Source organism: Dromaius novaehollandiae, chromosome 1, assembly GCF_036370855.1.
Source record: "Dromaius novaehollandiae isolate bDroNov1 chromosome 1, bDroNov1.hap1, whole genome shotgun sequence".
Lineage (NCBI taxonomy): Eukaryota > Metazoa > Chordata > Aves > Casuariiformes > Dromaiidae > Dromaius > Dromaius novaehollandiae.
The window spans coordinates 210,722,327-210,735,857 of record NC_088098.1 but is presented as its reverse complement, the minus strand read 5'-3'; the positions used below and the strand labels follow the sequence as shown (position 1 = coordinate 210,735,857).

The following is a 13,531-nucleotide window of genomic DNA, read 5'->3' as shown; positions in this document are numbered from 1 at the left end:
GGGTAGAAGGACAAGGCAGGGTGACAGTGGCATTTCCATTTTCTTGCCTTCACTGCCTGCCAGAACCTCATGATTTAGTGAAGCTTGATGTGGCTGTGTCCTGGATGTTTGGCCCTCAGTTCTTAGGCAGCATGCCAAGGAAAAACACATTTTCCTGTTCCTGCATGCTTCAGATGCAGCTGGGTGAACATCAGGAAAGTCTCTGGGCACAAAACCCTGTGGGCACCATTTGTTCTCTGCCCATGAACACACAGACAGATAGACAGACAAGCCCCAGGAGGCAGAAGAGCCAGCTTCAGAAATGCTTTATCCACTGCCTGCCTCTACTGACTTCTTCCTTAGCTGCAAAACCTCCTCCTGCCTGAGGCTATTGATTTGCATCCTTGCAGAAAGCCAGGCAGCTTTCCTGCCCAGGACCAGTTCTTTGCTGTGTAGCTTCTGCTAGTTATAAGAAGGGGCCAATGTGCATGAAAGAGACCTTCATCAGGGGCTTTGGCAAGGCCCCTTCTCTCTTCAGCAGTCAAAGCAGTCACTGCCTTGGGCAGCAACGTCATTGTTGCCTTGGAATCATTTCACCTGCTCTGTCCCTTTGCAGAGGCCGTGGACCATGGATTCAGCCATATCAAGCAGAGCAAGTGCCATTTCCCAGACTCGCTCTGACAGCACCGTTGTGTTTCCCAAGTGAGTATGTTTGCTTCTGTAGCCCTTTGCTGGCCGCGCTAGCAGCTTCCCAGCTCCTCCTTGGGAGCACTGAGATCTGCTGCTCATTGTCTGCTACTCCTGCAATTATCTGAGAAGCACACTTGGAAATGAATAGGTCCCGGTCACTCCAGATTCACCCTTGCTCTTGTGGAAGGGGTGTGTCATCACCTGGGTGAACATGGAAAACCAATTGCGTTCGGCATTCCCAGCCTACCATCGCTCCGCTTCAGCAGAAATTACTGACCATAGGCAACATTTTCCATCCCTTTTGCCTGCCTGCCTCCCTTTCCCATGAGTGAGAGGGTGAAAAGACAGACCTGCAAGAGTGCTTCTCAGATTGGCATTGTGATGACTAGGCCATGAAAGCATCTCCCAGAGGGTGGATCAAAGACCAGATCCATCCCTGTCCTATACTGCTGAAGTGCGATGCCCTTCATTCCAACTGGAGTCGTCTTCTTGGTTCCAGGATCAGGCTCCACATCCCACCTCCCATCAAATCCAGCAGGGAAGGAACTGAAAAGCTCAGCCACCAAAACCAGCTGCCAAGGGAGAGTGAGAATACTAACAGCAAAGGTAATGGAAGCGCCAGTTCCACACAGAGGCTTCCGTGCTGCGCTTCTGTCCTTGTTGCAAAGAGATGAGAGCCCAGGTTGAAATGCCATGCCGGGTTCACAATATGGCCTTTGCTCTGCTGCTGTTTTCCTGGCATAGTAAATCTCAATTGACTCATTAGGCTCAAGGACTCTTCTGGGAGTTCCCTAGTGTCCCATGCAAACTGTTCTTTCCTTCTATGAGTCAGTTGGGGCAGCAAGGGGTAAAAATGCAGGCAAATCACCATGCAGTCTGCATAACATAGTCTGCCTTCATGTGTAAAGGACTGGGGAGGATTTGGGGAACCTGTTTCTTTTCCTGTGATGAGACCTTCATCTTGTGATGACCATGAAAAGACTACTAAGCTGGGCCAAATGCAGCTGCATTTTTCTGCAGCTGGAAACCCTGTCCCTTCATTGGTAATTGCTCGTGAACTTCCCAATGCTAATGTCTTTGGCCTGGAAGTGCTTGGAAAGCACATCTGTGTCTAGGAGACGCGTGCAGAGCTCCTCTTCCCTTTCTCTGAAGGGACTTCCCCTAGGCAGATTTTTGTTTAGGTCACCAGCATCTCCCACCTGGCCCCACTTCCCAGAATGCCCACTAGATGAAGCCGGGGGGAAATGCTACCAGGGAGGAAAGGCAGTAATTTGTTTGGCAGAAACAATGAGGGTGAGAAGAGCCAGTGTCAGAAAGGATCTAACACTTCCTGGGGAGCAGGTCATTTTCTTAGCCACTTTGTACTCCTTTTGCTAACTGTCAGGCAGGGAGGCTTGGTCGCTCCTTGGTTGACTTGTCACCAAGGGCTGTTCTTGAGAGCTTTCTTCTTGCATCCTTACAGGGACTTTTCCTGGCAAGTGCCACCTCCTCTCTCAAGAGGCTCTGTCTCTGACAAGGGTAACCACAGGAAAGGCAGAGGGGGGCCTGGCGAAGATGAGCGAAGAACCAGAGCCTTCTGCCAGGTGAGATTCTTGGAGAAACGGAGGAGGGAAAGCCTGTGCTCTTTTTCTTGTGTGGTGAGTGGTGTCCTACTGACACAGTGTCTGTATGGACTCTAAAAGGCCATTGACACACGTCATACGTGCAGGTTTGGAGGGCGAGGGTGTAGTAGGTGTTTGTGGACTCTTGTGTTGGCTTCATTTTCTCGTGACTTGACTTCCAAGCTGCACATCCTTTGGCAACTTGGAGGAAAGGATTATTCCGGAAGTTGAGGGGTTTTTCCATATGCTCTTGTAACAGGCTGCTCGTTTTGGCTGCCTGCAGTGAAGCCTCTTCTTTTCTAGGAAAAGCTGTCTTTCTGGCAGGCACCAGAGAGGCACCAGAGAGATACACATAGCAGGACTGCTTTCCACAGCAGATCGCTTTCTCCTTCTTTTCCTCTGTCCCCCAACACGAACCCCCTTTACGAACCTACCACAGTATTTTGGACCTCCCAACAGTCTTTTGTGTAACTCACAGTGACAGGGAGACTGTCATGTGAAGTGTCAGTATTGCTCCCTCTGCCCCATGAGGAGAAGGCCTGCATCTGAGCACCCTGGATGTGATGCCACAGCTGAGAAGCACAGCTGAGGCCAGTGCTTTCTGCCAAACACTGTTCTCCTGCAGCCATGCCTTCGGGGGCAGAAGGGGGCACCCAGGCAGTGAGCCAAAGCTGAGGACAAAAATCCTCCTGTTATGTGTTTGCAGACTGCTGCCAGTGTGGGAGGGGAGCTCCTGCAAGAAGGGAGAAGAAGGCAAGCTCAGGCGCCTTTCTAAGACCAGGACCCATGCAGATGTCCCTGTCTGTGATGGTCATAAGAGAGCAGGACAGGTACTCTCTATGCATCTGTATCGTTCCAGTGCCATATTACTGTGCCACTGCTGAAAACCACAGCTCTAAGGCTACTGACCCTTAAAAGGTCCTGTGACAAGTATTCACATTGAATGGCTTCTTCTGGAGCTTACTTGAAAATTTCTGGTACCTTGTGTCTTCTCTTCTACCTTCTTCACACCCACTGCCTCATGTCAGCCAGAAGATGGTGTTGGTGGTGCAGTGCGGGGCAATAGCCAAAGGAGCTGAGCCTCATGCTGCTGCTGTTGCTTTTCTGTGGCCTTGCAGGAAATATGTTACCTCTGCATGCAGCTGGAGCAAAGAAAGCTCCGGGCCCTCTTGGCTGAACAGCTGCGACAGAGAGAAGAGGAGGAGGAGCGCCTCTGGACTGATTATCAGGCTCGGAGGACAAAATCTGACAAGGAGAGGGCTCGGGTATGTGCTTGGAGACATCCTCCATAAGAGCTGTTCTCTCCTCCAGGGGAGTGGAGGGTCAAAGGTATTCAAGTCGCAGGGCTATTGTTGCCTCCAAAGAGCCAAGAGGAACTGTTGTCTCTCTGGCTTGCCTTGTCCCTGTGAGGAGGAAGAAGCTCTCAGAGAGACTTGGAGGACAAAAGGAGGCCACTGCTGTGGTGAGGGCATGGCTTGACCCTCCCATCCTTTGACTTGGGCAGCCTTGGCGTTTGGGGCCTGCCCTGGGGGTGGATGCCAGGGGAGAGACAAGCTTGAACCTGACATATCCAGACATCCCTGAGGTGCCGAGCTCCATGTGGGCTCGCTACTTGCTAGGCTAAGATGAGCTTGAGCAGAACTGTTATGCTGAGGAATAAACCATGTTTCTGCAACTTTCTAATTTCTGTAACAGAAGAATTAGGCCTCTGGAGCTCACGGACAAAGCACAGTCTTTCCTTGGGCTTCCTTGGCCAAGGGATGAAGCACCTAATGCTTGCTGTGCTTGAAAAAGAAGACTGTCGGGTGACTGTTGTGAGAAGGGCTGTGCACTCATAGATGCTTCCAGGCTGTCCAGGGCAGCTTCTTCTGCTCATGCCTCCACCTAACAGGCATTCTCTTCTTCTATCCTTGCCTAACAGCTGAGAAGTCAGGCACAGAACCCAAATGCCCAGAAAGTTCAAGTATTTAACCAGGCCATGGCAGAAGTGAAGAGGAAGGAGAAGAGTGAATAGGCAAGAGGAAGCTGTGTAAGAACCTTTTTGAAAAGAAAAAGTAATTCCCACCCTGGTACCTTCCTTGTGAAAGCCAGGGAGGGTTTTTTCCAGATGCCATGTAACAGGCAAAGAAACCTCAGGAATGGGGTCTCCTGCTCAAGAAGGGGCAGCATTTTTTGGCTTCTCTCTCTGGACCTAAACCTTGACTCCTTTCTTTTTCACACCTTAGCCCCGGCATGAAGACCCACCTACAGGACCCATGTGAACAGTCCCAGCATTAAAAGCCATGCCACTGAGACAAGATGCTGGCGAGGCAGTGACATGTCAGTGACGCAAGATCCCCCCTCTGGTGCTCAGCCCACGTTCTGCTCATGTATGCCCTGCCTCATCGTGGCAACGCATTGCTCTGGGCTCCAGCGTCTGTGATGGGACTGGTCCTCCAAGAACATGTTGGCTGTCTCCTGCAGGCAGGCTGTGGTGGCATCTTCCTGCAGGGCTAGCCAGGCCCAGGGCACGGCACCACCAGGTCCCCATGGAGGGCTGTGGAGGATGCTGCCAGGTCAGCGTTGCCCCCTTGTGGCAGCTGAACTTTCAGCAAAGGGATGAAATGTGTTTCCTAGTGCTAAAACCCACTTAAAGATACTAAATAAAGGCTGATGATACCAGCTGGCGTAACCAACTGGGCCTTACGACATGCTATAGTCTTTGAGAACTGGCTTAGTGAAGAGCTGTTAGGATTCCCCTCTTTTATTTCAGAGTTATGGGCAGGATCGCCATAATCCCCCTGTGACAGCATTGAGTAAGCAGTGAGAACTATTCAGGGTTACCCGAGGCCTCTTTGTGGCTGTGTGGAAAAGGGAGACCCTCAGAGCGGGCCTCGGGCTGGGTGCAGCACTTGCTTGGCAGTGCCCAGCAGACACTGCAACGGTGGCATGGAGCGTGCGTGTGGGGTGTCCGTACATGGTGGGTGCTGGAGTGTCCTGAGCTTTCACCCATGGGCCTGCACCTACTGCTGCTCCAGTGTCCTCTGAGGGCGGTTTGGGCAACAGAACAGCTGGAGAATTTTTGTTCCCATGTGGAGAAAGGAGGTTTCATCGGTTTATTTTCAATTTGGGGTAATGGCAAAGTGCCTGGCTCCCTGCCTGGCCCCTGTGCTTCCACAGGGCCTTTTGCCTGGGTACTGGCCTAACTAGGCTGAGCACTTTTGCCAGTGGCTGTAGGAGGGGTGCCTAGGGCCTGGCGGGGTGGCCTTTGCGGGGGCTAAGGCACCCCAATGCCCCTCGGCAGGCAGTGCAGGCATTGCGGCTCCAGCTGCCAAGATTTGAGGGGCCGCTTGGGTGAAATCCCATTACCTAGGACATGTAGTGCAGGGATTTTTCATTCTTTTTGGCACACTGGAAGAATGAGCTGGAGATGAATTATAAAACAAAGCTTTATTGGCTTCTACAGCTGAAGTATACCCTGTGTAAGGCCATTGTTGCGGTATGAAAACAGCTCGTGCAGGCAGGTAGTGGCTCTACCGCCTTACACGAATGCTTGGTAATGAAATGCTCAGACCATTCAGCTGGACCAGAAGCTGCGTGAAGCGTTCCTAAGCCTCAAGGCAGCACAGCTGCAGATGGTGCATGTGAAGTGGGAGCTGTGGGCCTGCGCAGGGAAGAGCCACCACCTTGGAGCTCAGCTGGTCCCTGTGGTGCCTGTGCTGTGGAGAGGGGAAGAGGGGTGGATGAGGCCTGCAGGGGTCCAGAAGGCCTGTGTAGGTTGGCAGGAGGAGTTGGCTTCTCCCCTGGCCTTCTTCAGTAGCAGAGCTCAAGGGGCAGCTTGTGAGCACTGTCAAGTTGCTTGGGGTGGGATGGTAACTCCTTGACTGTGAGGGACGTGCCAAGCAGGCCACAGGCAGGGCTTCCAATGTGTCCAGCTCTCCTGGGACTGCACTTCTCACAGTGTCCATAGGCAAAGAATGGTAAGCGTGTGCAAGGGATTGTCAGATGCACATCGCTGCCACCGAAGAGGTGGGGCTCTGAGCTCCCTGCACATGCACTCCCCTGGGAACGGGACACTTGGCTTCTGGGCCAGCCCCAGGTGGCTTCTCTTGAGGCAGCTGAGGACAGCTGAGCTGAGAGTGAGGAAGTGAGGTTAAGCAGGCACCTCTCGAGCTGGGCTGAACTGCCCTTTGGAGCTGTCTGTGGACCACACAGGGGCTTCTATGCAGAATGGATCCATGAGGAGCCCAAAGGCTGCTCAGGTGGCAGCCTGGGCCTGAAGGACAACCACTTGCAGTGCTTGACTGACACCCCCATTGCATCCAGCATGCAGCTTCATGTACAGCTTGGGCTGACAGCCAGGCCTCCAAGCCAGCCCAGACAGGACTGGGGTCTTTCAGCAAACTGGGGACCTCCCTCCATTAGGATTCAAACTGTGGAAATGTAGCACGTTGGTTTAATTCTAATAGTTACTGGAAAAGGAAACAAAAGGCTTTGAGCAGTGTGGTTCAAGCCTCTGGCAAAGAAGCATTTTTGTGGGCTGTCAGTTCAGTGTAGCAGGGGTGCAAGGCGAGCTCTTGGTTGCTACACCCACACTGCCCATCTTTCCCCTCCACTCCCTTCTCATCACAGCTCTGTGCATCTGTGTGGTTCAGAATATCTTGTGTCCTGTCTCTCTGCAGCTGCACACGTTTGTGGCTGTTTTGGTGGCAAATATTTTTTAACACTTCACAAGAGACCAACTTCTGTGTTCCCTTTCAGTGCCTTAACGATTAGCTTGACAATAGCCAGAGGCTCATCCCATGCCATAACTGCCAGATTTGGTAAGCCGAGCCTTGTCAATTTAAAACTTGCATTTAAAGAGCAGAATAAATTTTCCAGTTTCATTTAATGATTGCAATACTTCGAGGAGTGTTTTTCTGATCAGTGGGGAAAAAAAAATCCCCCAAAAAACCTACAAGTGGAAACCCTACTGATATTCCCTGAGAACATTCAAGGCGTATTGGTACCAGGTAAGGAAGGGCTGTTGGAATATGCCCGCATATCCTGGGCCTGTCATTCGAGCGTGATAGTTACAAGAACGAGCCTTACAGTTACAGATCGCTGTCACAACCTCCAGGGGTTTTTCTAAAAGAAGTTTCTGTTTGAATTCCAGCTGTGTTCATGTTACTTATTGAAGGATTTTCGTAGAGCTCTGGAAGTGTGAGGGGAGAGATAACTCAGCAGTAACTATAACTGTGGGGAGGCTACTATCAGCGTGGCAGGTTTTTGAGAGGATGTCCTGTAAGATGCCAGTAGCTTCCGGAGCAGCAGCTACTCCTGGCTTATATGAGTGTTACTGGCTGGGGACTGGAGGGCTAGAAAATACGACAAGACCATATTAGACTCATGGTTTTGATAAGAAGTCACTGAGCCTCTTTTTTTGAGAAAATGAACCCTATGAATATTTTCAGCTAGGTGCCCATCTTTGGAGGACTCCTGTCACTTGTGAGGGCTCTCTGCCTCCCTCTCTGCCTGCTACTCTACAGCCTAGAGGTCATGTTTTCAAATGAAGGAGGGAGACTGCGAAGGGGACAACAATGTTCGTGGAGGCGACAGCGCTTTATATGATGGCAAAACCTGCAGTGCAGACTGACTGTGCCAGGCTGCAGTTACAGTCTCTCTCTCTCCTTAAAGTACTGAGTGCCCAGTGTTGGCTCTGTTTTATTCCTTGTTGATGTGCTCCGACAGAGAAAAGGCAGCAGAAAGTAAAAAAAGGACTTGGATTCAGTTACATTTATCATTCTGCAACCTTGGAGGTGCATTTATGTCAGCAATGCTATGAGCCATGGGAACTGATGGAAAAAAAGAAAACAGTTCTCACAAAAACTTATACATCTTGCGTTTGCATGGCTGTGGCGGGCCACTTATAATCATCAATGACAAACGAATCGTAATCAGGACTGTAAATGAGTCGTCTCACAAAGGCTTCCTTGTCTGCTGGCTCGGGGTACCAAGAAGCAAGATCATGCTTGTAGGCCCAGTCAACAACCTGCAAAAAGATAAGTAAGATAAGCTGAGGAAATAATCTTGACACATTTATTCTCATATCCAGTTGAAAACAACCGCAGTTCAGCCCTAGTCATATTTCCCCCCTTTTTTTCCTTCAAAATTGGGACCTGTTTTGCTCATTTCTCTTTGTGCAATCCCCTGAGTCAGCTGTGCTTCATCCAGTGAAGGAATAAAAACTGCCTGTAGTTAGTAGCTGCTTAAAAATGCACTCCCCTGCCCTAGTGAAATGGTTGCAGTGCACAATTAAAGGAGGTAAAGAGCCCTTTAACCACCACCACTCACAGCCTTAGCTCCTCAGCAACTCCCACCAGGCCAATGCGATTCTCAGTGGATGCTCCACCCCCTTGGAAGCATGTTACTTTTTTGGAGACCTGAATAGGAATTATGAATTAGGTGTACACAGGACAGAAATGCCCAAATTAGACAAGCAAGCCCAGATCCAAAATTTTATTTAGGTGCTTAGATACCTATCAAATTCAAAAGGAGGAGAAGTTTCACAAGGAATTTGGAGCCTAAAACCTTCTGGCAACTTGCTCCATATTTGATGTTAACCCTAAACCTGATTTCTGGAGGTCCTGATGAATCACAGTTCCAAGTGATAAAGCAGAGCTTTGTGAGACACCCAGAATCAGGAGGTATTTTTCAAATCTGGCGTTTAATTATAGGAGAAATGGAAGCAGCAATTCTGGCATGAACACAGAAGGATTCCTGAGAATCACTGCTTTAGGCTACAGTATAAGAGGAAATAAAAATCATAAAATGAAATGGGCAATTCCTGTCCTCTCTGCCACAGAAAGTGGAAGTAAATGAGTTCTTACTTTCACAGCGATTTTGAAAGACACCTCTCTGATACTATCCAAGGGGGGATATAGTCTTCCTTCTGCCAGGTTCTGCTCTGTGACCTCAGCTGCAATAGACTAGAAGAAGAGGAACGTAGTTACAGTGATCGTTTTAAGCACGTACCACATTCACTAGGATTAAACACTAAAACCTCAGTAATGATGGAGTTAGGAGTAACTCTCAATGCAAACTGCTGAATTATTCAGAATGCGTGTGTGTAGGATTTCATTCCACACTCAGAACTGGAGCCAGGACAATGGCAGTGCTCTGCTTAGGCAGGTCCTGAATACAGGTATAAAGGATGGCAGTCACGGAGAATAAAGGGAGCCCTGTCGCGGCTCCTGCAAGCACCTTTGTAGCCACAATGGAAACATAAGCCTTCCCTGACACTGGAAAAAGCTACAGCCTTTTGCTGAGACTGTGCAATTTCCACTCAACAGGTTCTAGAAAATGCATGTGCACCTTATCATTTCTTTAGAAAATATAGTTAAATGCCACTTGGAAACCTCTGCTGTGGTGAGGAAGATATCGTCAGAGATGTGCCGGACCCCGCAAGCAATGACTCCCAGCGCCACTCCCGGGAAGACGTAGGCATTGTTTCCCTGGCCAGGGAAGAAGGTCTGTCCGTTGGGCAGGGTTACCTTCGAGAACGGACTCCCGCTTGCAAATATTCCCCGGCCCTGATCAAAGAGACAGAAAGAGGCACCCAAATGTGGAAGAGATGTTTTACACTCCTGCTGCTCTCCACAATCTGTTCTCAGGGGACCACGTGGCCAATTGTCCAGCCAGGCAGCAAGAAGCATCTCCATCAGACCAAGCACTAGCTGATATTCCTTGAGGGCCTGGTCACCAGAGCCATGCAGAACAGGGCTGCCAAGCACTGAGTGTTTGCACTGCCCAACTGCAGGTGCTCTGAACCTGCTAAGAAGTCATCTCTGTTCCTCCCTATCGACTGTCCTTGGAGTGCAGAGAGGCTCCTAAAGGGTGGGGTAAAGGCCTGGGGGCTGTGTAACTGTCCCAGCCAGCAGCACTATGACAGGGAAGCAGGAGGTGGGGGCAAAGTGGAGGGTGAGCCAAGGCCTCCTCACTCCTCCAGGTCAATGCATATGACAATAATTCTTGACTGACACTGGGTCTGAGCTGGGTGACAAAACTTACATAAATTACTAGGGCGGCAAAACACAGGGGAGTAACTTGGGAGGGTGCCGTATCTCAAGCAGACAGCAGCAGACAAGGGAAGCAACTGCTTTCTTCCTAGGATCACCAGATAATTCAGGTTGGAAGGGACCCTCAGGAGGTCTCTAATCCAAACTCTTGCACAAAGCAGGGTCAGCTCTGAGGTCAGACCAGGTTGCTCAGGGCTTTATCCAGTGGGGTACTGAAAGACCTCCAGGACAGGGACTGCATAACCTCTCTGGGCCTCTGTTTCACTGCCAGACTGTCCTCAGAGTGTAAACCTTTTTCTTTATAACCAGCGTGGATCCCTCATTTCAAATTATGCCCCTTGTCTCTTGTCCTCCCACCATGCACCGCTGTGCAGTCTGGTATGGTCAGGGCCATAGCATGCCACAAGCTCCCGGCTTCACTCTGCTGAGATCAAGTACCTCGGTGACGCGATAGCACTGCTCCGCTGTGCACTCTGCTTTACTTGTGGGGTTGCTCAGGGCAAAAATGATGGGCCGCTCATTGAATGCTGCCATGTCCTTTAAAATCTTCTCAGTGAAAGCACCTGCAATGGCTGCAACACCTGAAACAATAACAGCAGAGTGAGCAGGTGCTTTCTGACTCTCTGACTTCACTGCACTGGACTGATCTCTCTTGAATGCTAACAACACAACTGCAGGAGGGAAAAGGCTTCATCTCTGAAGATACAGGTAGGAATGTTTCATTGTCATGTTATGGTGAGATCAAAAGCCCTGTCTCAAAATAAAGCCCTCTGCTCTGCCAGGCAGGATGGAGATCAGTGTTTGCGATGGCCTGGCTGCAGCGTTCAGCACTTGCCCTCCCAAAGACCTGCCTGTGGTACTTGCCGTAAGCGCCGTCGTGCCTGGGCTGCCTGCACCGTGCTCAGTGCTGAGAGCCCCAGATCCTGCCCTGCTCTGAGAACTCCCTCTGCAGCCCTGGCTGTGAGCATTTCTACAGGTCCAACAGAGAGGCAGCCTGTGCCTCACAGTCTAAGGGAAAAGGACGTGGAGAATTCAGCTGACAAAATGGGGGCAAAAAAAGCTCAATGTGTGTTGACGGGGAGAACAAAAGGAGGCCCTGCAAGAAAGACAGAAATTTTCCTAAGAGCTGAACAGTCGTAGAAAGGTCACATTACGGGAACTCCACCTATAATTGCTGTAGGCTTCACTTTCTGCACAACCTCCTCCAGCGTGTTCACACTGGGGTGGTCCTGGGCAAACATCTCTTTCTCATGGTTCAGGTGGCTCCTCCCCTGTGAGGGAAAAGAAGGAGTCAAATTTAGGGCTGTTGACAAAAGCTGGAGACACAACTAGTAACTCATCAGCTCATTCCTTCTCCCAGCCCTGGTCTTCAGCCAGGCTCCTCAGAGGAGCCTCTCAGCACCAACCAGCCAGGCACTGAGTAGCTGATATGATGTCATGTGGGGCTGGCCTCTGCTTCTCTGCCCCCCACCAAAATACATTGCTTGTGTAGAGGAAGGATTTGGCTGGCAAGGCAGAGAAGGTGGGCAAGTAACACAAGTCTCCTCGAGTCTGGGGAGGACAAGGGCAGAGGCCCTGAGGACTCAGGGAGTGCAGAGTAGAGTTCAGCCAGGCTGGAAGACAAAGCAGGGCACAACATTGCTGTTTTAATACCCCGTATGGCACCTAATACTTCTGGCGCCAGGGCCACCTAGCATTACAAAACTACTGAGACAGCAGAGCATCCTACTGCTTTACTAAGAGGCCTGGCCCAAAGCGTTGCCTTTAGGACAGTCGGTGGCACACTGTCGTACCCATGAGACCCTGCCCTGCTGAGAGCAGGAACAGCCCTGTTGACCCTGGTAGAACTGCAGCCCTTACTGCAGGGCTGAGCAGGGTCTGAGGCATCTGCCTGCTCTGGCCTCACTCAAGCCTGTGGGAGGTGCAGGGGGAGTGGAGCTAAGCATGAGAGACAGATTCACCTTGACACTCAGACCCTTGAAGAAGGATTTACCTTGACAATCAGACCCTTTGAGTCCACCATCCAGATTTTTCTGATGGCATCTTCTCGTGAAATTCCTTCCTTTTCCATGGCCATGATGATGAGATGAGCTATGCCCATCGCAGCCTGGAACACAGATGCAGTAAACATACACCTCATGGGGGTAGCAATGTCTTTTGGAGAAAGTTTTTAAATAAGGGATGCGTTGGGCCACTCTGCCCTGCAGAAAGCAGGGAGCTTTTTGCTCTGTGGTTGTACAGTGTCTTGGCATGAGGCAAGTTTTAGCATTGCAGGTGCTACCATAAATCAAAAAATAATTGTCCAGCAGGGCAGGCTGCCTGTTTGAATGAGACTGGGCCAGCCTGAAGAGTCAGGGCTGACTTCCTCAAATGTTGTGGGCTTCTCCAAGAGGCTGAGGCTGGAGCAGTGGAGCTGGTACCTTGACAGGGAAAGGCTGTCTCTATCATTCACCTGGCCGCTGAAGGGGAGGGGAAGGGGCATACGCCGAACAGGAAGACATTGGTGATGATGCCAGCACGGAGGAACTCAAAGCAGAAGTGGGAGTGCTGCATCAGAAGGACTTCCAAGGGAAGAATCCCCTTTTCTCCCACTCCTGCCTGAGGGAACAGGCAGTCCTGGACAGGCTTAGACTCCTTTGAGTCCAAATCATTTTGACTCTGTTGCTAAAGAGGATCTAGTTTCCCCTAAATACCATCCCTGAGGACCCAAACCAGTGTCCTTGAAGCTAATGCAGCACCCTGCCTCATAAGGGACTTTCCTCAAGTCACATTAAAGCCCCACTGACATATGGGCAGCCTCATAGCATCCAGGAGGCCTGCCCAGGACTCACAGGCCAAGACATCACCGAGAGATTGCAGCAACAAGATCCACCTGTGGGACCCACTCCTGCCCGGTGACAAGTGACCTGCTTCTGTGGTTTGTCTTCGTGAAGCTAAGCCTTACAGAAAGTTTCATGGTTAATTTTTCTCTAAATTTGAATTTAGGTGATATTTAGGAACAAACTCAAGAACATTCCTACCTCTCCAGCTCCCTGGAAAACAAACTTATGGTCAGAGAGCTTGTTCTTCGTGATCCTTAAGGCTGCAAAGATGCCAGCTACTGCAACGGACGCAGTGCCTGAAAAGAGAGAAACACTGTGAGATGGTCATCCTGGCAAAGAGATATTCTACACTACTGGTTAGAAAGCTTGTGGTGGGAACCTTTCTCTTAGGCCCTGTCACTAC

At 50.5% G+C, this 13,531-nt stretch overlaps 1 protein-coding gene across 3 annotated transcripts in view; it reads right to left on the bottom strand.

The window, feature by feature from the left end:
* Nucleotides 1–5,680: 5,680 nt before the first annotated feature.
* ME3 (malic enzyme 3) overlaps nt 5,681–13,531 on the bottom strand; it is a 125,631-nt gene continuing 117,780 nt past the window's right edge. The window contains exons 8-14 of one of the 3 annotated variants that reach the window (XM_026106068.2): nt 13,327–13,424; nt 12,300–12,413; nt 11,472–11,577; nt 10,745–10,887; nt 9,647–9,820; nt 9,119–9,217; nt 5,681–8,280 (exon numbers count right to left, since the gene is read on the bottom strand). In XM_026106068.2, the coding sequence (XP_025961853.2) occupies nt 8,119–8,280; nt 9,119–9,217; nt 9,647–9,820; nt 10,745–10,887; nt 11,472–11,577; nt 12,300–12,413; nt 13,327–13,424 (896 nt within the window). In that variant the 3' untranslated portion in view covers nt 5,681–8,118. Of the gene's footprint in view, nt 8,281–9,118; nt 9,218–9,602; nt 9,821–10,744; nt 10,888–11,471; nt 11,578–12,299; nt 12,414–13,326; nt 13,425–13,531 lie in introns of all 3 variants that reach the window. The other 2 variants (XM_064505160.1, XM_026106069.2) reach the window with 2 other exon arrangements.